Source organism: Girardinichthys multiradiatus, chromosome 9, assembly GCF_021462225.1.
Source record: "Girardinichthys multiradiatus isolate DD_20200921_A chromosome 9, DD_fGirMul_XY1, whole genome shotgun sequence".
Taxonomy (NCBI): domain Eukaryota; kingdom Metazoa; phylum Chordata; class Actinopteri; order Cyprinodontiformes; family Goodeidae; genus Girardinichthys; species Girardinichthys multiradiatus.
In genome coordinates, this window is record NC_061802.1 from 30,002,187 (window position 1) to 30,029,129 (window position 26,943).

At 40.3% G+C, this 26,943-nt stretch overlaps 2 protein-coding genes across 3 annotated transcripts; one reads left to right on the forward strand and one right to left on the reverse strand.

Annotated features, from left to right (window-relative positions):
• Positions 1-1,775: 1,775 nt before the first annotated feature.
• On the forward strand, positions 1,776-18,732 carry ssbp3b (single stranded DNA binding protein 3b). Of its 2 annotated transcripts, XM_047374857.1 has the most exons (18): positions 1,776-1,974; positions 2,670-2,742; positions 2,861-2,922; positions 3,005-3,089; positions 12,163-12,252; positions 13,247-13,321; positions 13,544-13,606; positions 14,124-14,187; positions 14,293-14,366; positions 14,540-14,604; positions 14,687-14,735; positions 14,959-14,994; positions 15,092-15,146; positions 15,236-15,300; positions 16,832-16,910; positions 17,022-17,050; positions 17,157-17,258; positions 17,389-18,732. In XM_047374857.1, exons 1-18 carry the CDS (start codon positions 1,919-1,921, stop codon positions 17,416-17,418), a joined length of 1,152 nt encoding a protein of 383 aa, XP_047230813.1. In that variant the 5' UTR covers positions 1,776-1,918; the 3' UTR covers positions 17,419-18,732. The 2 variants fall into 2 exon arrangements, with proteins under 2 accessions (XP_047230813.1, XP_047230814.1); XM_047374858.1 differs by lacking the exon at positions 13,247-13,321.
• Positions 18,733-22,826: 4,094 nt separating this feature from the next.
• On the reverse strand, positions 22,827-26,500 carry dio1 (iodothyronine deiodinase 1). The gene is made up of 4 exons (XM_047374856.1): positions 26,090-26,500; positions 25,862-26,005; positions 24,458-24,657; positions 22,827-23,768 (listed from the first exon to the last, which is right to left on the reverse strand). The coding sequence occupies exons 1-4, from the start codon at positions 26,427-26,429 to the stop codon at positions 23,703-23,705; spliced, it is 750 nt and encodes a 249-aa protein (XP_047230812.1). The 5' UTR covers positions 26,430-26,500; the 3' UTR covers positions 22,827-23,702.
• Positions 26,501-26,943: the final 443 nt, after the last annotated feature.

Genomic DNA, 26,943 nt, shown 5'->3' on the forward strand with positions numbered 1-26,943 from the left:
CCTACAGAGTTTATAGTAGTACATGCACTTTTTTAAGGTGGAACTGGAGTAACCTCTGATTAATTAAAAACACCATGAATGGGGGTGATATTAACTCATTTAAAACTAGCACAATTTAGATTTGATTATAATTATGCCTATGGCACTTTAACTACTAATTTACCTACAGCTCAAACTTTGAGACTAATACTACATTTGCAAATGTGATGCAATTTGCAAATTACCCTGCGATGGAAACAGCACAGACAACATATCTGCATTTTAAATTTGATGCTGACATGTTACAAAACATGATGGTGTGGGGGCACGCTTCCCAGTGTGATGCATCACTTTCCAATACCGGTTGGAAGTGTTTTGAAGGGAGCAGTGAGTTTAGCGTTAAAACTAAAATCTTTTACCATCTTTGTCACCCAAAACAGTTAAATGTCTAGTCTTATTTTCATTTTCAGGAACAACAAATCACTGTTTATTATATTTTTCCCTATGGAATTTTCCTGATGAATTTAGCAACACTTAAAGGCTTAAAATGCCTAAATGTCTACAGATGTTCCAGTAAAACCTATATATATGTTACTCAGCAATTATGATGCCCTCAACCCTGCAACTATAGTATCACAATGGATGATGAGCTTTCCTGTGATAACAGATCATATCTTTCCTTTCCTATTTAGCCTAACAGACAAAGCATCCAAAGTGATTTTCAGGCGACCGTATAGTTGTTCAATCTGCCTCGACGATCGGGAACAGACTAAAGAAAATAATCTCAACCCCAGAGAAAATGGGATCCTTTTTGGATCTTGCAAAAATGAAAAAGAAAAGCACATTCTCTCTGTTTTTACATGGTACATGAAGTCTTTACTTGTCTGTACAATACTGGTGATGGGTATTAGAATAACTTTTCTCGGCTGTTTTACTGAGCCCATTTCAGTTACAATTGATTTTTAGCCAGTTTTGACTGAATACCCAAATATTAAAACCAATCACTGTTTGCTTACTACTTGGCTTGAGAAATGTCTTTAGATTTTCTAAACATAACTTAGTTTCAGCATATTAGCCATGAGCCAGTTATCAGTATCAATGCATGCATACAGTTTTCAGAAAGGAATATAAAACTGTGAAAATGTCTCATCACCCTCATTCCTACAGTCATTGTAAAAATAATTTTGGGCTGTGTGGACCGTTGAGCAACATAGCTCCCTCACCTGTTGCTGTGCACTGCCAGCTTGCTGGATGAAAAATGGCTACTTCACTTTTCCCTTGCTTACAACAAATTAGGCTATATGGAAATACTCTAGGTTGCATTGAACAGTCAATAAATAATGATATTATTATAAAGATGATAATCATTCTTAAACTGTGATATTTGGAAGGGAAATGAATGCAAGGCAATAGATTTTAAGGTTTTTTATTTGTTTGAGTGTTTGTTTCTGTTTTGAGCACGTTTTTAACCAATAACTTTTACAACTTATTGTTGTGTAATTTGTAATTGATTGTAAAAAATTGGTATAAATTTAACCAGCTGCTGTTCCATATTTTATTTATGTCACAAGACATAACATTTGAAACGCAATTATCTAATCTCGGTAAAGACTTAAAAAAAAGCTAACAACAAATCAAAATAGTTTGTTTGCAGGGAACCAAGTGAACAGTGAATTTGTTCCTTAAATCCAGTTCCTTGATATTGAAGCTATCGACGTCAGAACTGTAAACAGAGAGCAGAAAAAGGCGGGCCTTGATTCGATCAGTGCGTTCTCATTGGCCGCCCGCCCTGTCGCTCACGGTGGCCCCGCCCCTTCCCCCGGACCAGGCTCGGTTGAGTCGTTGGATCGAGGAGGAGTGCGGTTGGCGGCCGCGATGGTCTGACAGATGAAATAGCGAAAAAAAGAAAGAGAAGGCGGGCGTCCTCCCACACAAAACAATGTTCCCTAAAGGCAAAGGCACCCCGGTGCCATCGGACAGCCAAGCGCGAGAAAAGTAAGCCGAGAAACGTTTATTTATTCCGCATTTTTCCGCCTCCTAAGTTGCTTTGTGTTGTTTGCTGGATAGAGGCTAGCAAGAGGCGATTTCCTCCTACCGAGAATGCAATTGAATGAACCGCCTTGTCTGCTCGCCATTCCTCTTCCGAGCTGTGTTTCTTCTGCCTTTAGCTTTTTTGCTGTTGCTTTCCGCACGTCCACCGTAGATTCCAGGGGCGGTGTGGTTGTGTTTTAAGCGAACTCTCTGAGACGTCTTTGGGGTTATCCGAAGCGAGAGCACGGAAAAGGAGAAAACCATAATAACATCGCGGCGCTACAGTGCATTGTTTTCTCTGTTGCGCTCTCTAACCGGATAGTCTTCGCTTTTATTACCCTCAGCCCCATCAGTGCCACCTAGACACAAGCTAATACACAGCATTCTCAGACTGTTTTTATGCTATAAATTATATAGCTCATTTAACATTAAGTGCTGCTAACCTTCAACAGGCTTGGCTTGTTTTCCAGTCCCCATTTAATTTTTGGCTCGAGCTATTTGGCAGCCATTGTTCCCAGGGCCTGTAGCCGACAATGCTCACCCACTGTTCATTTTACAGGAATAATTAACCATGTAGCGATGTGGTTGTAAAGCCAAAACACGCATTATTGTTACTTTTTTATTTTTATTAATACAATTTTTTTTTTTTGTTCATACAGGTTGGCTCTATATGTCTATGAATATTTGTTGCACATAGGAGCACAGAAGTCTGCACAGACCTTTTTATCAGAGGTATGTGGAATTTGGGGTGAAAGTTCAACCTATCTTCAACACTTTATTGAAGTGTACTTTTAACGAAAATCAATTTACCTGGACTCTCTTGATAATTCTTAAAATCTTCCTTTCATAGATCCGATGGGAGAAAAACATAACCCTTGGAGAGCCCCCTGGATTCCTGCATTCCTGGTGGTGGTGAGTCTCGTTTCTTCGTAATGTAACACAATGTCCAAAGTTTGTTGGTATGGTTGCTTCATGACTCCCCTCTTGTCTGCAGTGTTTTCTGGGACTTGTATTGTGCCGCACCAGAGAGGAGAGAGACGTGTGATCACTCCAGCGAAGCAAAAGCCTTCCACGACTACGTGAGTAGTGATCACATGGGGCTCGGCCATCGATAATCCTATGTTTATTTCTTGATTTGAAGATCAGATTTTTTCCCTTTATTCATTAAATGCATCAAAACCTATTTCTGTCTGTAAATGCATCAACCAATTCCATTTTCTCTGATGTACGTTTTGTGAGTTTCACAAAAAGCGGATAAAGGTTTTGATGCCTAAATTGAGAAAATTATTTTCTGTTGGACTCAAAACATCTACCTTTATCAAAGAACCCGTTTTTATCTTGTATTTGTTACAATCCCTAGAAAAAAGTCAGAATCAGTAGGTCAGACCTCTAAGAAAACCGGAAATCTGTAACAGCCAAGAAAAGCCCGATTTTGCCGTCTCTTCTTTATTCCCACTAGTAAAGTAATGTAAACACCACATCTGTAGTTCAGGTTGGAATTTTTTATCGTTATCTCTGTCTTGTAACATTCAGGTCCTAATAAAACATGGGATCTTGAAGGTGATACAGCCACTGTACAGGATGACTAGTCACTTGTGGGCAGTTCTGGTCCATTTTAGGGGAAAAAACGTTTCCTGCTTGCTGATTTATTTTTTAAGTGTGTTTGCATTTTCTTTCAATAAGTGTTTGTCATATTGCATTCTGCACAGCTGTGCTTAACAATCTAAGCAATTTGGACCACTTTTTAAATCTGTCGGTGGAAAAACAACGAGCATCACAGGTTTCTGGGAAAATGACGCTGATGTCAGCATTTCCTGAGTTAGAACTGTCGAGCGTTCTTCTAATTCCCCTTTCTTTTGTGGAGGAAAAAATGGTTTAGACTCAATATTAGAATATTTCTGCACACTGCTTCATTTTTTGTTTTGATAAAGATCTGGGGCTGCCTCTTAGTGTGTCAGCTCTAGTACATGTTGAAACATAGTGCTTGCAGAGTCATATTCCTAATGGATCTGAAAGAGCAGCAGTTGCAGATAGGTGTGCTCCCTTTTTGAGATGTCACTCACAACTTGTGCCTCATTTGGTTGTACATTGCTTCTTTTGTGGCAGTATTTTCATATTTGCATGATAGGGGTGTTTTGCATCTTGATCATTATTCTATTTTGGAGATGGAAGGGGAGGTGTTTTCATTTGCTGCGCTATTTCCTGCTTTGAACGGGCGCAACTAAAAAGGGACATCTAAAAAAAAAAAAGAGCAGATTAAAGTAAGTGAGGACTGTTTGTTGGGGTCCACTGGTTAGGTTTCACCTTGAAGTAACCACTCAACATTACCAGAAGAGGGTATTTTCTTTGCTAACCAGCCATATTTAATTTTCTTCCTGGCAACTGAGCACATTGGTTGTTTTCTTTCTGATAAGCCCTACATTCACGTTGTCCACAAGTGTAAAACATAAACAATGCATTGATCAAGCTTTTATGGCTGATACTAATTTCTAATTGTTTTTTGTTTGTTTTTATACTCTATTATGCATAACAGAACAATTTGCTGCAGGTTATTTATTAGAGGTAGTTATTTTGAATTCACTCGCAAGGGTTCCTCCAAAGCAGATTCCTATAACCTTGATTTAATTTTTGTCTTTCTTTTATTAAGCTCAAAAATCCATTAAAATATATGGTTTTGTTTGAACTGGTAACAGCCTGAAAATTGTGTACGTTCTCAGTTTCAATGCATTTAATGAAGAAGGGGGAATTAATCAATTTCTCTTAATATCTGACCTGTCGAAGACTGATCAGAGCCAGTCAAGGGTCAGATTAGTGCTCTACAAAACTCCTTTGCTGTATAGGAAACGCTCTTAATGTGATGAATAATTATTTTCTTTCTTCGTCAAATGTAAATAATTTTTAATAAACAGTGTAAACAAGACCTGGGTATTTTCTTAATGTGTCCGCGACTGGCCCTGCATAAAAACAAGATGTCAAACATGCATAAAGTCATTATTCTGCATGAAACTCTGAAGACGCTGCTTTTATTTTGAAAGAGAGTCTTTTGTGTCTTGGTTTTGATAGCTACAGAAGCGTTGTGTTGTCCTTTTACCAGCGCCTCACCTTAAACAGACTCTGTTCCGATAAACAGAGGAAGATGCCACAAGAAATGTCATTTTATGCCGAAGAAACAGATTGACGTCAAATGCTGAGCTTTAAACAAGAAATTCGGATGATCTACACAATGTTAATGTGGGTGTTCAGTTTGTGGAAAACTGTTAGGTCTTTTCTTAGGAATTACAGCTTGAATTCAAATGATCAGATGAAGCAAAGAGTGAAAGACTTTATGTTTAAGCTAATATAAATGTTTAGTTGTCTGTATGGTGGATCACAGTTTTTCTAGTTGCAATGTGCCCAGAAAAAGATGACTATTGTATTTACGGTCTATTTTTAGTAAATTAAGTTTGGGAAAATCATGTTCAGCCAATAGTTTGGCCCTCGCCAGACCTGGCAGCTGCTTATGTGGCCCTTTGAGGGGAATATTTGCCCACCCTTGGTGTACACCTTTGACTTGCTTCCTTTACTTTGACCATGATAATGTTCTTCTCTTGTAAAACAGTAGGCAAATGAAGGAGCAGTAAAACAGTGCAGCTGTGAGAGTTCCTGCAGCCTGAGATCTTTCTCACATCTTGTGGTTGCCCTCTGCTCTGATGTTTGCTCTTCTTTGTGATTATTAGGGGTCAATCAAGTATGGGCCTCTGTGTGTGGACAGTACTAGTCCTTTGGACCCTTGCCTTTGTCTCAGTGTGGGGGAGGTGAGAGCCTTTTTGTTAGCCAGCACTGCTCGTAAACCCCCGGCATATTCACTCTGGGACTGCCGAATGCTCCCTGAGGGCTCTGTCGCCATGGTGCATCTGCTGATTGATGGCTGTCACCGAGCTGAGGGCAGATTGGAAGAAGGAAATGGGAGTGGCATTGTGGCATATGCCCAGCATCCACCACAGCATAGAGGAGCAGAAGGAGTAAAAAAAAAGAGAAGGCGAAGAGATAGATGTGAATCAGAGGAGAGCTGCTGTGAGTAACTGTAGAGGGAGAAAGAGCATCCAGACGGGGTTTTATGATGTTGATTGATGGATAAACATTTACAAGCTAAACATACAAGCTGGTTTCCTCGAGCGTTGGTTCCAGTAGAAGAAGTGACGCTGTTGAAGGAGTGCGAGCTGAAGAGTCGGCAGTTGGGTGGTCTCTGCTGTAGCTGAAAAAGCTACATAATCTCTCCTTCTCCTGCTTAAAATGTTAGACCTTTCTTCCTTCTGTTTCTCTCTGTCTTCTCTTGTTACTGCAGACAACCTCCCAGTCATCCTAACACTCTTCTCTTGTACCCCCACCCCCCACACACACTCAACCCTTTTGTTGCTTAGAAAATGAGCACAATCACTTCCGCCACCACTGTCCTTTTCTAACCCCTTTCTGTGATCCAAGTATTTATTTGGCTGAGATATCTTGAATGCTTTGAAGTACACATGTGCTGAATCATGACTGGGGGGGGAGGTCTGCCTTACAGAAGGTCTCCTGGGCAGTTGTAAGGAAGGCCCCAGACAAGGGTCTGAGCCTCGGGCCAGGCTACGACATCTGCCTCTTTTTGCTTCCAGAAAGTCTGTGGAGAGGCGAAGCACATTTAAACAGTGAGCAACATCAATCTGTTCAGGTCCACCCGTGCACCCAGCACAGCTGTGGGATTTACAAGCATCTGATAAAGATCTAGCAAAACATGCTTGGAACTCACCATGCCCATGGCTGTTTTTGTTAGTTTGGCTCTTCTGCAACAGGATTTCAAACATTTGCATTGTGTAATCATTTGGTAACCATGTTAAATTTAATCTTTACAGGAAAATACACCTTTGGGGAAGAGGAAGGTTTCTGTTGCAATGGCCAGCAGGGGAGATGATCAGTATAAAACAATCCAGAAATGTAAATTAGCCTTTGTCTATAAAGAAAACGGCTGCCTTCAGTTTTATTTGGCGAAGAAAAATATTGACCACGTACAGATATTAACAGCTGTATAAAATATCCAGTTGATCTCATCTCTGTGTGCAATATTGCAATCATACAGGACCGCTTAAATGCAATTTTAAGTGTCACACTCTAATGCTCTGTAAATAAAAAATAAATTTGACCCGGTAGACGGACCTTAATGCCCAAAGCTGATATGAACTGCAACAGAGACACTAAAGCTCACAGAGAGGGGGGGACTCTGTAACAGCTTAAAAAACAAGAGGCAGAAAAATGTTTAATCATCATTAATAATATCATTGAAATGTGTGGCACAAGTATTACAATTATATATTTACTTGATAAAATGCAGCCCTTGTAAGCAATAAAACAATTATTAGTCAAAAATGAAATTATTTAATATGCTTGATTTAACCAAAATAACTGTTTATTTTATTTAGGGAAGTATGGGATCCAGATTTGGTTCTTTTGGTCTGGTCCTGTTCACCCATTTGCCAATTAATACCCTCATTTCGTTCTCATACATTATCATTCATCCCTTCCTACTTCACTTTCGTACCCATAAACAAACCAATTTGTACAAATCTACTAAGCCATGGCATATCTGCTTCTCCAGGCAGTTGTAGGTATTTTAGTTGAATTATGGAGATGAAAAACCTGTGGTTGTATATTATTTTCTGAAGACTTTATATTATATTCACATATAGTGACTTATATTAAAGGTTTTTTCTTCATACCAATAGGCTGCTTGATTATGCTTAAAAACTGATAACTAGAATTATTTTCTGTGTTGATGAGATTTAAGCTGTTCAGCTTTATGTTCATATTTATTTTAATTCTCTTTAAGTTTACATTAGCTGTCAACTGTGTTTTATTCACTCTTAAAGCTTTTCTGGTAACAGATAAGTTCTCTGTGGAAAATGTTAAATAAAGACCGAAATACGGAAATCATACTAAATAGCTTCACTGTCTTTAACTATGGAGCTTATGTTTAAACCTAGTATAGCTGTAATTGATCAACTTACCTGTAAATGCCCGAGTCAATTTTTTATGTCATTTGCTGGTTAAGTGGGTGTGACCAGTTGAATCAATGACCTTGCATACTGAAAATGCAAGATAAACAAGATAAGGTTAAACAGTAGCATTGCACCCAACTTTGTCAGAATCTGGTTGGGTGAAAACACGTGACGGTCAGACAATATAATTCACTTTAGAGACATTTTGTAATTTCCCCCACAAACATGTCAATCTTGTAATTCTTTGTAAAATGTTCTTAGCTTGCTTCCTTTAGAAGTTGATGGTCTAGATCACTGGGCTGATCACTGGATTGTAATCATCTTTCCCAGTTTGGCTTTGGCTTGTCTGTCTGCTTTCCTCGCTTTCTGTGTTAGCAAAATGATTCAATTATTTTCAGTCGTGTCTCGTCACTGAAAGCAGGATAGCTGCTGCGAGCAGGGTAGGGGGGAGGTCTGCTGTAGCTGCATAGAGAAGCAGCACACACACACCTAAACTTTGACAAACCTGTGTTTGGGCATTAGAAAAACAGACCCACTCAAAATATTATTATTCTGTGTTCAAGAAACAAGCAGTTTTTATGCATTGAATATCCTGTATTGGTTGTCTTTGCATGCTAATGAATGTTAGCATAAGAGTAGGCACACATGACAAAGATGCAGCTAAATTATCACGTTATTAGAGACGTTATTCATGCCAGATTTTCACTGTTCATTGTTAAAAGGAATATTATGTTATTTTTGTAATGATCTCCAACAGTGCCGGTCTGTTCGTACACCTGTCAGTCCTCGCAGGTTGTATAAACACATTACTAGACGACTCCTTAAGGCGTCAGGCTGGGTGTAGTCCTAACGTCATCCTTCGCTCTGACTGTTCTGAGCAGTTCTCACCTGGTAAAACAGGTTGAGTTTTCAATTTTATGCAAATTTATTTGTTACGTTCTCGTCGTGCAACAGTGTTTTAGTGAGTGTGGCTCCTTCCTGCATGGAGCAGACTTCGGCATCAAGTACTTATTGAATACTTGATGTGAAGAGGATAGCCTTATAGGAAGTATTTTAAAGATGTCCCGGTCGGACAGCATACCTGACAGAAACAGTAGCTGTAATCTTGACGTAAGGCTTGTATGTAAATGTCGTGTCTTTTCGATATTGTTGTGTGAGGCAGAAATCTTTTGACATAGAATAGCACCATCGACCGATGTGCCTTTCCTCCAACACTGTGGATGATATCATGTTTGTATGTGTGTGTTAGGTTTGTTGCTATGTTTGCATCAACATGGATGTTTTCCACATAGTGAGACAATAAAACCTAATGACTAAATGCTTGTCAGCACTGATTGCAGTATAGAAAAACGGTATAAACATGATAAACTGTGCTGCACATGTGCTTCCAAGTTTGGCTCTTACTAATCAGGTTTACAAGGATTTAGTGTTTTGGATTTCTTGTTTAGAACACCTTTTAAAAACATCTCAAGGTTGCAGGTTTAAATATTTGAGTATGAAATAAAATGATGTCACCTCTCATAGCTGCTAGGGATGCACCAATCCTCAATTTTCACTTCCGAACCGATACCTGAATTTGGATACCGGCCAATACAGATACAAGCTCTTATTTGCCTCAAAATTATTATTACCATTATTGTTGGTTTTATGAGGCTGTAATGAATTCCTCTCTACAGTCAAGTATGATCATCTAAGATTATATGCATGCATGTCTGAAAAAGGTATTTTTAGGTAAGTATAAGTTCAGAAAAACAATGAATCCTGTTAATTGGAAGAGTTTCAAATTGACTGTCTGTATTTAAATTCAAGACAACCCTACAAGGGTAAACTACTCCCAAAACTACCCTCTCCAAATAAAATACAAAGGGCTGCTGGCTCTTCTAGCGGCAACAAATGCTTTCAAATGTAAATATAAAAGAAAAGTGCCATACATGTAAATATTTACACTATCAATAAAACAATGTAAATTTGATTAGCATAAATTAAACACATTCCTGCTTTTGTAACAGCAACAAATTCATTTTTGAATGCAAACATAAAAATGTGCAATAAGTGTGTACACTTATTGATAATGGTTGGTCATTGAGTACAATTAAGTTCAAGGGTTGGTAATCCCTTTACTTCGACGTTGTCCGGAGGAAGTTTACCTTGTTGTTTAAGTCCAGAAGTGACACCTGTCTGCTACTTTACTCTCTCTGCCCCCTGGCTACGAAGTCCTCGTGCTTCGTTAGTTGGTGCTTTTTCAAATGTTTAATCGGGTTCATTGTGATGTATGTTGTGTTGGAGCTTCCGCCTCTCGGTACAGCTGCTTTGCAAACATTGCATGTTTTGTGGTGATTTGATAGTGAAATATTTCCACACAGCTGACATTTTTGGAAATAAAAGCAGGTCAGTGCTCGTCTGCTGGCTGGCTTAAACTGTGGAGTGGGTTTTCCGATCAGTGAATGACGTTGGTATCAGAATGCGATACCGGATCGGCCCCATCCCTTATAGCTGCATACATTTTCAACACGGTGGATGGTGAAGAAAACATGTCTGTTTGCTGGAGATGAACTGATCAGGCTTTTATTAGCTGATACACCCCTAGAGGGTGTGTGCAGCTGCTTCTGTCAAGAGTCATTGTATGTGAGGACAGAAAATGGGGGCATAAATCGGGTGCAAACATTTTTAATCTCCATTTTGTTTTTGTTAACCTTTGACCTGTCCATACAGATTTTAGCCTGTTGCAGTTTCTTTGTAATAACTATTAAAAAAATATATAGTATTTCGAAAACTGAATTCTGGCCACTCTGCTGTGATGGGCCATTATTACTTTGAGAGCAGAGGTTAAGCCGCACAGCGTGCGCGATAGAGCAGACCCCGTGAAACAGGGTTTTGATGTTTTTAAAACAAAAATGAAATTCTTACTGGGTTGACGTTTTAAAGTGTCTTCATCTTAGTGATTAGCTTGGCTAGCTTTACCACAACATCAGTTTGTCTGTATTCTATAGTGAATGTAATTCATTACCTTAACTGCCTAATATTTCCAAACCAGGGCAGACAGAGCCTGATTGCTCCATAGGATAAAACAGCAACTTCTCTCTACTCTGTTTCAGCCTTCCTGTTATCTACTCAAAGTGTTGCTCTCTCTCATAGCTTGCAGACATGTCTTGGATGGTCATAGAAAATAAATACTTTTAAATAGCTTTTTAGATCCCTGTGCTTGCTATGAGGGACACTGCCACACTGGAGGGGGTTGCTGTCATGCTGCCTGGTACAATTGGAGGCATGGGTGGAATGGATCAAATTTCTGACACCATTTTTGTCTCTCCTGTTTTTGGTAGAAAGAAATAATTACCTTACATTCAGAACCGAATTAAACAACAACAAAAAAGCAGTTTGTGTCCTGTCTTGGAGGGAACTGACTTCCCCCATGGTCTCACTTCTCTCCTCACTGAGGTATTTCACAGGGGCCGTCTGAGTAGATATAATTAGCGAGGGTGCAGTCGATAAAAAGGAGAGAGTTGGCTGTTGACCAGCGTCTGCAGAGCTGTAAGGCTCTATAGTACGTATCTGTGCAACTCTGGATGCTGATACATTCATTCTTGTAGTGGCCGTTGCTTGTTTGTCTCGATCTACATGCAACAATGTGGAGTTGGATCACTTCTCTGCTTCTGTTGCTGTTCCCTGGATCTAAACCCCACAGATCAGAAGACATTAACTCATCTCTGATTGCTTCGGCTGCAGGGAAGAACAACTCAGTCAATTAGAAGCGTGTGACCGAAGCAAATGGCACATTAGTGAATTAGGGCTGCGGTTTGAGCAGGAAATAAGCCCAGCTTGCCCCTGCTGTGCAGCAGCACTTTGGAGCCTCTGACTCAGTGCATCCCTCTGATACTTATCTGATCGTGCTGGATCCCAATCAGCACAGCTCAGACCTCAATAAAGACCCCATCAATACCTTATTGAGGTCTGAGACGGTGAAAATATCCGTTGTTTAAATTATGCTTAAACAGGAAATGCAGGGATGGGGGAAGAGTGTTAATCACAGGTCTATGTGAGGGTCATGAAGGCAGCAGTCATGCAGTGAGGCAGCAGTTTGCGTTGCTGAAAAGCTGTTACCATTGTACAGAACAATAAGAGGTTTCATTTCTATGCTTCTTAGAGTGCAGCAGCAGCCCCCAGCCCCGTGATGGGAGGGATGCCTCCTGGTGAGGGCATGCCAGGAGGGCCGATGCCACCGGGCTTTTTCCAAGTAAGTCTGTCACTACTGTTAGACACACTCTTAAACTGATCCACACAGTTTTATTTACCTTGAATTAAGTGATAAATCCTATTATTTGTCTGTCTTCCATGTTTCGCTCCTGCAATTTAGTGGGTTTTGCATCCATTCTGCACTGGTGTCTGTATTGCTTCTGAATGTGTTACAGTGTGCTTTACTCTGCTTAGACATTTTGCAAACATGGATGCTCTGCCAGTCTGGGCCCCTCCTGTGCCGTAAACAGGCAGGCGTGGTCCGACCATTTCCTCTAATGGAGAAATCGAAAGGTGCAGCACCTGGTGTAAATCGATACCTCTACAGAATAAAGTCTTTACAGGCACCTGCGTGGCAGTGACTTGACGGGGAAGCTATTCATCACAAATCCAATAGTTTTCTTTTTTTATTATTAATTACAAATGAAAATTATGCAGTGACTCATTTTTTTTTCATCTGGCTAGTATCAGAAGTCATTTTGCTATCTATATATGAGCGCACGCACACACTCCCATTTATCCGTAGCAAAAAACAAACGAGGCAGCTCAATTAGCCTGTCTCATTCTGTTAGATCAGCAACATTAGTGCCAAAGTGCCAGTGTTTAGTGTTGTTATAAAGCTAATTGCATAGAGCTTAATTGATGCTGTTAATTCAGAGAAATTAGCACTGATAACATGCTGCATGCAGCAGGCTCCTTGACTGACAGGCGAAAGAGCCTACATCCTCTCCATCACTGTCTCTGTTCTTTCGTTCAAGGCTGTCATTTGCTTGTTCTCCTCTCCTCCTTACATGAAAATGAGCACCATGTCTGTGGACATTTTGGCACCTCTCTTTGGTTCTGGCATTTCAACTGTCCTCTGCCCTGTAGTTACCTTGCTTCTCTCAATTCTCCTTCTTCCACACTTCTTTTCTCTTCTTGACTCACCCACCACCACTTCCCTGTCCCTTGTCTATCTCCCCCCTCCTTGCCTCATAATCTGTGTGATGCTACAGGGTCCACCTGGTCCCCAGGGCTCTCCTCACCCTCAGCCTCCTCCCCCTAACAGTATGATGGGACCGCACAGTCAGGTAACGCTATCTTTCTTTCTTTCTTTCTCTTCCTCATTTCTTCCTTCTTTCTGGTTATGCTATCTGCAATCATTTGGGAACACAGGTTCTCGAAGCTGATGCTTCATGCTCAGGCATTTCTTCAAGCTTCCGATGCTTCATCGAAAGAAATTAGAGCACTACTACCTACAGTACACGTTGTGTTTGAAATAAAGAAAAAATAACATTGTGTTTATGTCGTAGTCCTTCATGTCGCCTCGCTTCGCTGGAGGCCCGAGAGGTCCCCCCATGAGGATGCCCAACCAGGTAGCGCACACACACCTTCTTTACAGCTGTGCAGTAACTGGGCTGGGTTAGAAAATTAATAAGTACTCTGGAGCCGGTTATTTGTGGTCCATCCATCCATCAGCCCATTTTTTCACATTACATATTTAAACTCTGACCACTGTAGAAATCATTGCTATAAATTCATGATGTAGGTTTGTTTTTAGTTAAAAGCTAAGAAAAGACAGATGAATTATGAACGGTTTTAAACGTCTTACATTTTGACATAGAAATGTGGAAGAACCCTGGAAATAAGTAGATCTCGGGTAAGGGAGCAGATTTTAGCTGTATTATCTTTTTGCTTGTGTAGAATCAGGTCTGTTCATGACTGCTTTTTATTAAGAACAACTTCTTTTCTGCTTCCTGTAAGCGACTCAACAGCACAGTTCAAAGTTGAACTGTAACAAATCTAGTCCAAAGAAACTGGGTTTCTTGTTGCATGGTATATTACAATGTAAAACTGCAGTTACACTGTATTTTTGTGTTTTGTTCCTCATAGACCCCTGTTGGAGGACCTGGTCCTCATCCCATGTTGCCCAACATGGATCCTACACGACCACAAGGTGCAGATGTCTTCTAACTACGCTGTACCACATCTGCTATTCACTCATCTCATCGCCTACTTCCTGGTTTTTCTGTTTTACAAAAAACTGCCTCTATTCTTCCAGGCCATCCTAATTTGGGGCCAATGCAGAGAATGAGTGGCCCTCGGGGCATGGGGCCTATGGGGCCTGGCCCTCAGGTAAGCTCTCAGTTTGTGCAGAATACATTGCTACTATCTTCATGATCGGGACGCCATGTTTGTCTAGGTTTGTGCAGATCCAAGCTTCAGGCAGATTAATTTAGTGACCATCTCTGTGACTATGACTACCATAAAATTAGTTGTTTTTTTTAAATGTGTGGATGTTTCCACAGAACTTCGGTGGAGGTATGAGGCCTCCACACAACGCCATGGGTCCTGGTATGCCAGGGGTGAACATGTGAGCTCTTAGTTCTTTTGTAAGTTTGTTGCACAATTTTTCGCATAAATGCAAAAAGACAACTCAAGTTTTGACCCTTTAGGGGCCCGGGGACAGGTCGACCATGGCCCAATCCCAACAATGCCAACACTGTGAGTACTACTGCACAACAAAACGCATATATACAGTCAGCGAAATTATGGTTTCTCCTCCCTTCCAGTCTGGGATGTAATTGTATCATGTGTCACAGTCTGCACAGACAGTTGGACAGGCTGCCTTAATGATATTAGGGTGATGGGATGATAAATGATGACAGCTCGAGGTGTAGAAAGGGTTTGCTCTCTCTTAGTCTGTGAATGTTGTCTTTGGTTTCAGATGCCTTACTCATCACCCTCTCCTGGTGCATATGGGGTGAGGACAGACCCATAAGTCTTTCAGGTTATACAGAAATGGTTTTACTTCTCAGATTAGCTGTAATAGGCCTGTGTTTGTGATTGTTTCTCCAAAGGGGGCATCTGGTGGTGGAGGTCCTCCAGGAACTCCCATCATGCCCAGCCCTGCAGGTTAGCACTTCTCATATGAAATACCAGCTTTTCAATGGTTTCACCTGCACACATTTTCATGTATGATGACTTTTTTTTCTCCGCCTCAGACTCAAACAACTCTGGTGACAACTTGTATACTATGATCAACACTGGACCAGGCAACCGAAATAATGTAAGAAAATCTCTTAATTTCATATAGTGGTGGCTTTTATGAAATGCATTTTTATCGAGAACCATTTAAAAAGCAAGACCTGTAATTTAAACAGGCAAAAAAGCATTTTCTATCAGAGATCCATTCTTACTCATGTTTACAGGATTTAAATGTTTGTATAAAACGGATCAACATGCACATTAATTTGAGCCTCTTCATACTGCTGCCCAGAGAAAACAAACTTCCACAGAAGACCAGACACATTCAGTGGTTTAGGTTGTTTAAGTTTTGTAATGCATTATTTCAAAGTGACTCACAAATGAGGATATAACAGTGCAGTTAATGTCAAAGCTAACAATTGGCTATTTAGATGGAAGACCTCTAGTCGGGCTCTGTCAGAGGTGGTGGTGTTTAAATAGTGCAGGCATAGAGGGGGGCAGAAAGAGAGGTGGCAGGGAAGTATAGGGTAGGTGCAACTCTCTAAAGATCTGGATCCTCAAGACTTCAAGACAGAAAGGAACCGCCCCTGTTCTGGTCTTTCTCTGTAGGTCATTCCACCAACGTAGAACTCCACACGAAAAGAGCCTTGATTGTCTTGAGCTTGATGTAGGCTGCTAGCTGACGGTCCTTTGATGACCGGAGTGAACTGAGTCCTGAATTTATCGGCTAACATCGGTGACTTGAATTTGACGCGGCCAGCTAAGGGGACCAGACACGCAGCTGCGTTCTGGACCCTCTGCAGAAGTTTCACATCACAGGCTAGGAGACCAGTTAGGAAGACGTTTCAGTAGTCGAGGCAGGAGATGATCATGCACTACCAGGAGCTGGGTGTAGGGTCACAAGTATGGTTAAAAAGGTTTCTGTGATATAACATTTATACCTAAAATGAGGAAATTTATTGGTTGTACTTTGTTTTATGTATTTTTTGTTGCATGTTTTTAGTTGGTAACTTGGTTGTTAAAGCACTTAACTTACATTCCTAAAAATATAAATTGAAGTTGAAAAATTGTATTTAAATTGCTTAAGCTGTCAGGTAAGTTAAATGGCAATAATTAAGTGAGGAAGTGATTAAGGACAGTTATCTTTCTATGTTTATGTAGGTCTTAAATGTGAATCATGAATCATGTGAAAAAGCTGTAAAATGACAGACGCTGATCTGATGTTATTTCAGTGCTGACCCAGTTTTTTGATGTTAAAATTTAGTGGTTTTCTCTTAAATTAGACTAACAGTGAAACTAGCGCAGGAGTGTTTTTTAGGATTTGGACTGGTAGCTGGCCTCCTGTTTTTCTGCGCCACGTTTTCCCTCCACCTAGCTTTCCAGTAAAATGTTTGGATACAGCATGACTGGAGGTGGGGCCCAGTTTTGTATTGCAACCCAGTTCAGTGGAAACCCGGCATTGACACTCAGTTCTATACATAGAAAGATCACTCCATACCTGCTACCTCCAAGTGTAATTGGATTTGGAGCATGTAGTAGGTGTCATTTTAATGTGCTATACCACAAACTATGCTGTGTATAGGTGAGGCATTGTCACTTTTTGACCCCCTTAGTTCCCCATGGGCCCCGGCTCTGATGGGCCACTGGGAGCCATGGCTGGGATGGAACCACACCACATGAATGGATCACTAGGTAACACTAGCTATTAAAGAACAACAACACACAGATGTTTCACTATTTTCTCTATAAACAACAAAACTTTGTTTTATTATCATTGCAAACCTTTCATTGTTTCTTGTGCAGGCTCTGGAGACATGGATGGAATGAACAAGGTAAATGATGTGAATATCCTCTTTGTTTTTGTTTTTGTTTTTTTATGTCATTTAAAGGTAAATGTCCTGCCATGCATTTAAGAAAAAACATCTATTTTGTTTCCAGAATTCCCCAAACAATTTAAGTGGCATTAGCAATCCTCCCGGGACCCCGAGGGATGACGGAGAGCTGAGTGGAAACTTCCTCCACTCCTTCCAGAGTGAGAATGTGAGTGGCTCTTTTTTTTTTTTTTTTTTTGCTGCTTTTCCAACTTATGACCATAGATTTTCTGAGAACATGTTGGCTTGAAATCCTGCGCGGTTATTTATCCTAATCCTGTCCCCCGTTTCCTCCACAGTACTCTCCAACCATGACGATGAGTGTGTGACCCTCCTCCTTCCCACCTCCATCCCACCACCCCTACCCAGCATTATTTGCCATCATTCCAAGGATCTCAACTTGGCCAAACACATCAGCGCCAAAATCAGGGACAGGCGCCATTTTGGTTCCACACTAATGCCAGAATGCAAGCGACCACTGCTCCTTACTCAAAATGAAGGACGATATATTTTCTTTTTCCCATTTAATACAGCCACACATGTGACGAAAACCAGCTACTGAAATGCAAACATGACACATTTTATGTTCCTTTTGCAGAAGTCCCTAACCTCCCAGCCCAAGTCCCATCAACCTCCTCAGTGAACAGGGAAAAAATGGTTGATGTTTACCTCTTGTACTTTTCAATGATCGCTTCGTGGTGCAAAAATGTGCAGGAAATATCTGCTTTTGTCATTTTAACACTGGAGAGTGTGCATATGCATTGTGAGCTTGGAAAGTCTTTGTCTTGTCCTTTTTATTTTATTTTTTATTCTTTGCCATGCATACTGTCTTACTATTTCAGGTGACATAGGACTCAGAATTTGCCTTTTTACCCTGCGGCCACCTTTAATAATAATGTGCTATTCCCCCAGAACCAGTCCTTCTATTTAAAGAGATTTTAGAGGGGAAAATGTGTGAGAGAATTGTGGCTTTTAGTTCTTATAACGTCATATTGATCCAGTTTGATCAGTTTCCGGTCTATTATCGACAGCTGAAAGGCTCCGCTCTCTGAGCTGTTTCATTCCAACAGCTGGATGCTGCAGCGGCTGTTTGCTGTCACGGGAAGCCAGACGTTGGCATAGGAAGTGAGTGCATGAGTGCTGAGGGTTTGTGTACAACATACTACCTAGTGCTGCTCTTCTCTATGTGGACACCTGCTTTAAGATGTGGTGTGTATCTCCTTACCTGCCTGTGCTTAATCCTCTGTGCTCCTCATCGTTGTAGCCTTCAGTGTTTTGTGTCTGCTTTAGGTTTTGTTACGCTAAAATGGCTCATTTGTTTATATCACTGGTCGTTCCCTTTGCCCCCTGGTTTCCTTTTGCCCATTGTTTTTTTTATTTTTTTATATTTTGATTAAAAAACTTTGACTATGTATATTGCTCCAATTATTCAGTTAGACAAAGCTTTCTAAACTGATTCTAGTAGGCGTCATTATAAAGTTAGCAGCAGTCTTGTAAATGTGATGAGAAGTTTTGTTTTATTTTGTTTTTCCTGTGAACATTACACATTATTCACATCTGTCCTATGTTGCCTTTATTTGCTGATATTTTTTTATTTCAAATTGAGGAAAGATTGCTTGTTAATATAATTTTACAATAACTTATTTCACTGTGTGAGTTTTTCTTTGGGCTGAATGTAGATGGCATGCTGCAGGCATATAGAGGTGCGGCTTGAGAAATGAGGAAACCATCGTAAACTTTTTTTTTCTGTGATTTAGTGATCTAGATTCATTACACGGAGTGATATATTTAATAACATTAAAGTGTTTATTTCTGCTCCTCTTGATGATTATGGTTTACAGCTAAGGTAAACCCAAAATGCAGTTTCTCAAGAAATTTCAAAATAAGATGATTTAAAAAAAAAAGTTTAATACGAACATTTTATGGTTGACAGAATAATGTGGGAGACTGCGGAGTGGACAGTTGTCCAGCAGGCGGTCAGTCCAACCATTCACAGAAGGGGATGACCTGTCTGTCCACAGAGTGCTAGATCAAAGATGGGACTATATAATATCAGGAAAATAATTAATTGCAATACTATAGCTGAGAATTACAATACCGATCTTGATTAGCCTACATTTTCTTTCTTTACTATTCCACAAAGTCCCCACTTCAGCATCTCAGGAATTTAAACATCCAGTGAGGGCATTAGGGAGTTGATGCCCATCCAAATGGCCAGAAATATTACTGATATGCAACTGAAATATATTAGTCCAATCATATTAATGGAAAGTTAAAGAAAATGGTGCACAAGCAACGGGCATACATGCAACCTTAACACAATTATGATGCGATGCCTATTTGAGGGTTTGGGGGAGATTCTCAATGTGTAGACTGCAGCTGGAGTCATTGCTTCTAGAGAAGAGCCACCACACACAGACTTATGAGGGACATGGTCTACAACTGCCACATCCCTGGGGTTAACCTGCTGCTGAACCAGGAATAACAGAAGTATCTTACTTGGGCCAAGGAGATAGGCTGGACTTTTGCTTAGTGGGCCAAACTCCTCTTTTAAGTTGAGAGTAAAATGTGGAGAGGCACAGAATCCAAGCAGCTTGAGGTCCAGTTAAGTTTCCAGTGATGATTTCTAGAGTCATCCTCAGGTTTTGCTCCATTCTGTTTCATTTATGTTTCTAAGTCCAAAGTCATTGCAGCCATCTACCAGGATATATTAAAGCACTTCATGTTTCCCTCCCCTCTCAGGCTTTATGGAGATGCAAAATTAATTTTCCTGCCCACTATGTAAAGAGCTATCTGCTTTAATGACTATGGTATCACTTCACTTAATTAGCCAGCAAACTCATCTGACCTGAACTCCACAGAGAATCTGTGGAGTTCTGTCGAGGGGAAGCTGAGTCACCAGAACCAACAATGCAGATGAGCTGAAGGTATCTATCAAAGCAACATGAGCTTCCTGAACACCTCAGCAGAACCAGAGGCTGATCTCCATGTCACACTGGATTGATAAAGAAATTCATGCAAAAAGGCCCGTGACCAAATATTGAGTGCAAGTCTTGTTACTGTACATAGACATACTTTCCAGTAGGCCCACATTTTTCTGTTATAGATCCTTTGTAATTTTCTTATTAACTGTAAGCCATAGCCATCAAAACAAACTAAAATATATCAATCATTATTTGAAGGAATCTTTTGAGTTTGTTTGAATTGAGGTACATAAATGAATTAACTCTTGGATGTTTTTCTACTTTATGGTGCATCTGCAGTTATGTCATGACAGTGATAGCTGTAGATATAAACTATAGAGCTATTTTCCATACAGCGTTTACAGGCATCGCTGAACCTTTAATGAATTCCCTCAGTGCCTGCTTTGAAGCCTGAGGGTGCAAGCAAACCCATCCCATCAACTTGAGGAAATCCTGCACCACGTGGAAGCCTTTGTGACGGAGGACACACTCCCCATGTCTGGGCTCATCAGGCTTCGGTGTGAGAAAGGCTGAGAGATGGGTTGTATTTGTACAAAGGACCACTGTCAGAATTCTGCAACATGCGGATTGGGATTGTTTTTGTACTTTTCTCTACTTTTTATGGGGTTCATGCGTCATGTACGGGTAGTCAAAAACAGATTACCGTTTATTAGCTGGGACAAACTTATTAAAAAGGGCTTTCTTCTCATGGAATAGCATAAAATTACCTTATTGATCATTGCTGTATGCTACAATGAAAGCTTGACAAAACTATTTTACATTATAAATTTTTTCATAACTTCCACTGTATACAAGTTATTATTAGTGTCGTCTTTTTTTTTTCTTACAAACTCAATGGGAATGGGAGTACAAATACATCTATAAATATACCATAATATCTTGTTTTTTATGGCCATCCAATCTAATTTAGTCACGTATAATTTGAGTTGTTCCATTGGGAGACTCAGACAGTTTCAGTGAAAACGGTCTCCTGGGAGGGCTCTAGAAGTCACCTAAAATCTTCTCAGGTTCAGGTTAAGAATCTAAAATAGTCTCATGATCTTCACATCTACCTGCAGATTGTAACTTTCCCAACTAACACCATTTATAACTGTTTAACCCTTTTAGAGGTCTTGACAGTGGACAGCTTCTTAAAAACTGCTTTTTTTCAGTGAGTGTGGAAGCTGTCATGCTTTAAGTAACCCATTGCCCTCTAGTCTTTCTGTCCTATGGGAAAAGGCCCCATACTGTCCCTACACTGTCAGCTTCAGGGCAACCTGTGTAAAGTCATCCAGAAATTTCTTCAAACCAGCAAAGCTGACAGTCACCCAGGACTCCCAATCCTGTACAGTACAGAGCCCTACAAATAAAACTAATTAGTAGCGGAGGATATTGCAAGGAATCAGCTGTCCAATGAAGGGGACATCATGCATCACTGGCTGAAGCTTTTACTGCAACTAAACTGTTCTTGAAAATACCTAAACAAGAGTAAATGTTACTAAACTATAACCTAGAGTTTTTTCTAAATAAAACATTGTTTGCAGATTAGTTACGTAGTGTGACTTACACAACTATCTTTTTATTATATGAGACTGAAGTATGGTGCATAAAGATACATATAGAGGAGTGAAGTTAATATCTAAGTAAGGATGCTGATAGCAACATCACCTATGAAAGGCATTAAAATTAAAGATTTTAAGGGTGGCCACGTGAAGGAGCTCAAGGCAAATGAAAGCAAATAATCAGATTTCTGTTCATTTCTGCATTCAAAAAGAATTTGTTTCTGTGAGGATGTCTTGTTTTTGCTTGTACTGTTAGATTTGTATATAGGATTGTATGTAATTACTTTCATTGACTCATTGTTTTTTTGTTTAGCGCTATGGGCAATATATTTGTTGTAAGGAACAAGTTAATTTCTTTTCCTATTACCATGAACAATATTGGCAAATAGCAAAAGAAAGTCCCACTTTTCACGCATAAGCTGCTGTCATGTACATATGTCTGTAGGCATCTTGTCACCCTGATTGGACATGTGAAGCAAAAATTAAAAAGAACATTTAAAAAATGCTGAGATATTTATTTTTTCGTGAAAACACAGTTAAAAATCCTGGGAGTTTTTTTTTAGTTAATGTAATAAATGGTGGATACGTTAGGCTGTGGAATAAGAAATGTCTTTTTTCAAGCTGCTTTTATAAACTGATAATTTTATGTTAAACCATATGAAGTAGGTAATATATTTATAAGCCAGGTGGTACATTTTCTCCTGGTTTTTCAGTGTACAATTAAAACCAGATGCGCATTTAATGCAGCCTTACTTGCAAGGGTGTCAAACTACCCTCTGGTGGGCTAAAATAGAACCTGCATGTTTTGCAGATTTGTATCCAAACAGGACAACAGCTGGGGGGTTCTGACTGTGTTCTGGATCCTGTCTCGACAAACGGAAGTCGGCCTGAGCTGCTGTGGGCCCGCCTCCACAGGATGTGGCCTGGTTGAGCCGGAGCCATAAATACTTGGACCAAACGTAGAGCTTCAGAGGTTACGTTGTCAAAACATTAAGGACATAAAGCTGTGTTTTTATCACTTCCATGTGGGACACTTGTAAACAAAATGTCATCTTAATAATGCAGTTTACTTGGCCTCAAAGGATGAGCAAGTGAAAGGCAAGAATGCAGCCTTTTATTTGGTTCAAACCATTCTGTTTTATTGCAAAAAATATTAAAAAATAAGAGGTAATTTAAGGATGGTTTAAAAAAAGTTGTGCACATAAAGGGGAATATGGGGTCGTATTAAATCATTTTATTCTGTGCTTATTCGCCAGTTCCAGTTAAAAACAGATATACACTTTGATAAGCTATAAAAAGCAAACGCTTGTTGCGTAACATCAAGAGCACTAAATGCAGGAATCAGCTGATATACAGCTGTTAAGCATTAACCAGCATAACAATCTGGATGTGAAGCTTCACAACTCCATCTGTGAATCTGCAGAGAATCAGACTGCTTATAACAAACCGTTGCCTCCAGACAAGGCAACAAACACGGGAACGCAGCAGACTGGTCAGGGATAAAGTTATGTAGAAGTTCAAAGAAAGGTTAGGTTATTAAACCGTATCGTAAGCTTTGAACGTCTCACAGAGCTCTGTTCAATCCATCATCTGAAATCGGAAAGATTCGGCATAAAAAACAAATCTACCAAGACGTGGTAGATTTGTTGACAGGACAGCTATTTGTAGTGCAATCTAAAAAACTGTTCAAAACATCAGCTCCCACCAAACTTCATAAATAAAGTCCAAGCTTACAGTTTCTGTGTTTCACCTCATCTGGCCACAGATTCCAGCGGTTTCATCAGCAGCCGTCACTAAGAAACACAGAGCTGAGTTCCAGTTCAGACCTCCTTTATCTGAAGGCAGCAGTAGAGCATCAGGATGTCAACGAAGCCAACTATTGAGGAACTACAATAGCTCGTGTAATTCAGTTGTTTATACCAGAGAGGTATAAACACATGTAGATATAGCACTGTTTTGATTCAGGTCTAATAAAGAGGTAAAACAGGGTGATATTAGCAGATTCTAATTTGGCTATAGTCTCAGATAAAGCATTTTCAGCACAAACACCCTTCCTGATTAAAGACTGGTGGAGTGAAGCGTTCCAACTTATTTCATCTTCTGCAGGACCGAACGCACCTCCTGAGGATTGTAGCCCCAAGGCCCCATTCCACCCTGCAGGAAAAACGAGACAGAGTTACAGCTGCACCTCTAACTGCCACTGAAGTCAGAAGCACATTCAAAGTAACTCTTCGGAAACATGTCTTTGGCAAGCGATCTTTATCAATGTTATCAACAAAATTATTGCATTCCAAGAATTCTTCTTCAGTGGCTGTTTGTTTTTATTGCTCCTTGTCACGCAATGCCATGTTGTCAAGGCAGGGAGATCCACGCGCTTAATTAACGTCAGCTTCAGTAGTAGCATGACAAAAGCAATGGCAGCAGAGAATGTTCTAATGTTCTTGTCTTGTAGGATGTTTTAGCTAAATTCCAGCTAAATTCAATTTTAGATTCCTGGAATAACAGAGCTCCTATACTGACTTCTGCAACAACAAACTATTTTTAACATTGCAATGAAATACACTTTATTGGTTTATGTCTTTTTTGTTGTTACAGAAGAACAAACTTTTTACATTGTGTTTTTTTGTAATAATGCCAATAATTCAGAATTATTATACTTAAAATAAAAAAAACTTGAGTTTCACCACTTCATACCTGTTTACTTTGTACAACTTTCAATCATATAGGGCGTTTTAAAGGTTTTGCAGTTCATTGCATTTTAGTTTTATTTATATGTGGCAGCATCCCAGCTTTTCAGCGCCATGAACCTTCCCTACAGCTGGTGCAAGAAGTGCAGCTCCCACCTTATAAAGGACTTTGCCAGCCTGCAGCACGTACAGCCTCTCAGGCTGAGCAGCATACTTTATGGCTGAGACATTGCTCATCTCATCCACCACCACCGGACACAGGGGGTCATTCTGAACCAGGATCTGAGCTGCAGACAGCCTTTCCTTGAGGCTCCGGTGCTGACGGATGTCAAAGTTGTTGCCAAAGGACCAGCCATCTGAGACACACAGGTGAATTCATTTAAATCATGAAGAATGCAGCAGAGCAGCATAGCTAAAGATCAGATTATAAACGATTTTAAAAATTTGTTGCAAAACTTGCAGCCTCATTTAAGTACTTCATGTTTCTGATGTTAGCTCTTCAAAATCAGCAGGCATCTTTTAATCAAAATGTCAACTGCAGCATTAAAACATGACATAATGCGGGTTTCTTTCAAATCTCGCCCCATTGCAACCACATACTCCAGTGTTTCATCAGTATTTAAAACATTAAACATCAATACATCCTTGTGGTTAAGCAAAACCAATTTTACAAAGAAAGATTTTATAGAGGATGTCGCTGGGGAGAGGGATGTCTGGGATTCCGCCCTGGACTCGTTGTACTCGTCAGCCAATCAGAATAAGAGGAAGACAATGGATGGATGGACTTTTGGTTGTCTCTATGGCCTTCAAACTCAACAGGAGAGAGTTCTAGAATTCTGCTGCTACTGCTGACAAGACCCGGTCCCCATTTAACTTTCAGCCTCGTACGTAGCACAATCAGCAGGCCCTGGTCCCATGACTTTGGGGACCTAATAATATTTTCTTATAGAGTCAGGGTGGGTTGAATACCTTTTTTCCTATAATAAATAAAAGAGCCCTATAGCTAAGGACAAAGATCTTGGAATGTACTCTGTTCTGTCAATTGATTCTACCACTTGAGCTGTGGACCTCTGCAGCTGCTCCAGAGTCACCATGGACCTCTTGGCTGCTTCTCCAATTAAAGTCCCCCCTTGCCCAGCCTGTCAGTACGGATAGGCTGGCATGTCTTCGGCAGGTTTGTAGCTGTACAATACTGTTTCCATTTTCAGTTGATGGAATGAACAGTGCTTTGAACTTTCCTAAAACGTTATTCCTGGCCTGTACTACTGAGATCAAAGGTCAACTCAATTCACTAAATAGGTCACTTCTGAGAGCAATTGGTTGTTTTTATTTGGGGGTATCAGAATTGAGGAGGCTGTATGCTAAATACACAGCCCACTTTTGAGATTTTAATTGTAAATCATTTTGAAAACCATGCATCGTGTGATAGACCAGTCTGTGTTGGTCAATCACATAAAAAAACATTAAGTGTGTGGTGTATTAATCCCAATTTTAATCACTGAACCCCAATAAATATCCAATGATGTCCACCCGAGGCCCTGCTGGCTTGTTTTGACCCACCTGTTGAATGAGCTTCAGCGACGTAGACCACAAGAAAGTCCGCCACGTCCCTGAAGTCCCTGGCGAGCTGCTTGAACTCGTCAAGCTTGAACATAAACGGGGGTCAGGTGCAGCTCCCAAAACTCAACACCAGCGGTCTGTTGTCTGCAGACAGGAGGCAACACAAGGTGAAGCAACTGAGAGGAGAACGATGCAGAGACGCATGGATATACTGACCAAAAAACGCACCTTTCAGGTACTTCAAGATGCTGGTTCTCTCTCCGTCCATGTTGATCACAGGTGAGTCTGGAGCGTCTCCTCCAACAAAAGCCTCTTGTCCCAACGAGAGCCACATAGTCTGACAGGCAACTTTAATAAATGCAAGAGATCCATAAGTCAGGCCCCAATCTTCGTAGCTGAACTTGGGATTCTGGGTCATGGTAACATTTTCTCCCATTTTCAGGATCAGCTTCCTGGCGAGGTTTGGTGAGAGAACTTTTAAAATAGTGAGCATGACGCTCAGAAGAACAACATAGCAGAACATGCATGCTGCCGTTAAATAAACTAACAGCTTTTGCAAAAACATCATCCTTTCCTTGCGGAGACAAAACCCCGTTTTAACTGCGACCACCCAACTCCGCCACTTCCTCTTGGCCGCCTGTTACCTCCCACTTTCATACCTGATGCCTTCATGGACTCTCTGTATGCTCGTATTTTCTAGAAACACTGAGAAAACACTGAACTGTCCCGCCAAAGCTGACACAAATATCAGATTTCGCTTCGCTTCCTGTAAAAAACGAATATACGATGTATGAATTATATTTTTTCAGGTTTTCAAATAGAGTAATGGTGTATTTGGGTGACAACATTTAGGCTACAAATCAGTCAGGAAGACGTAATTTTGTTAGATGTTTCGTGTGACTTTGGCCTGTTACAACTTCAACTGATAAGGGTTTGCAATCTTCACCTGATATCAACAGGGTGGCTATGTGGCAACTAGCAAAGTAGTCTTGTTTCTATAAAATATTTGACATTATAAGCGAAACGGAATGAGGCTTTAAAATGGGAAACCTCTAAACACGTCACATCAAATAGGCTCAGAG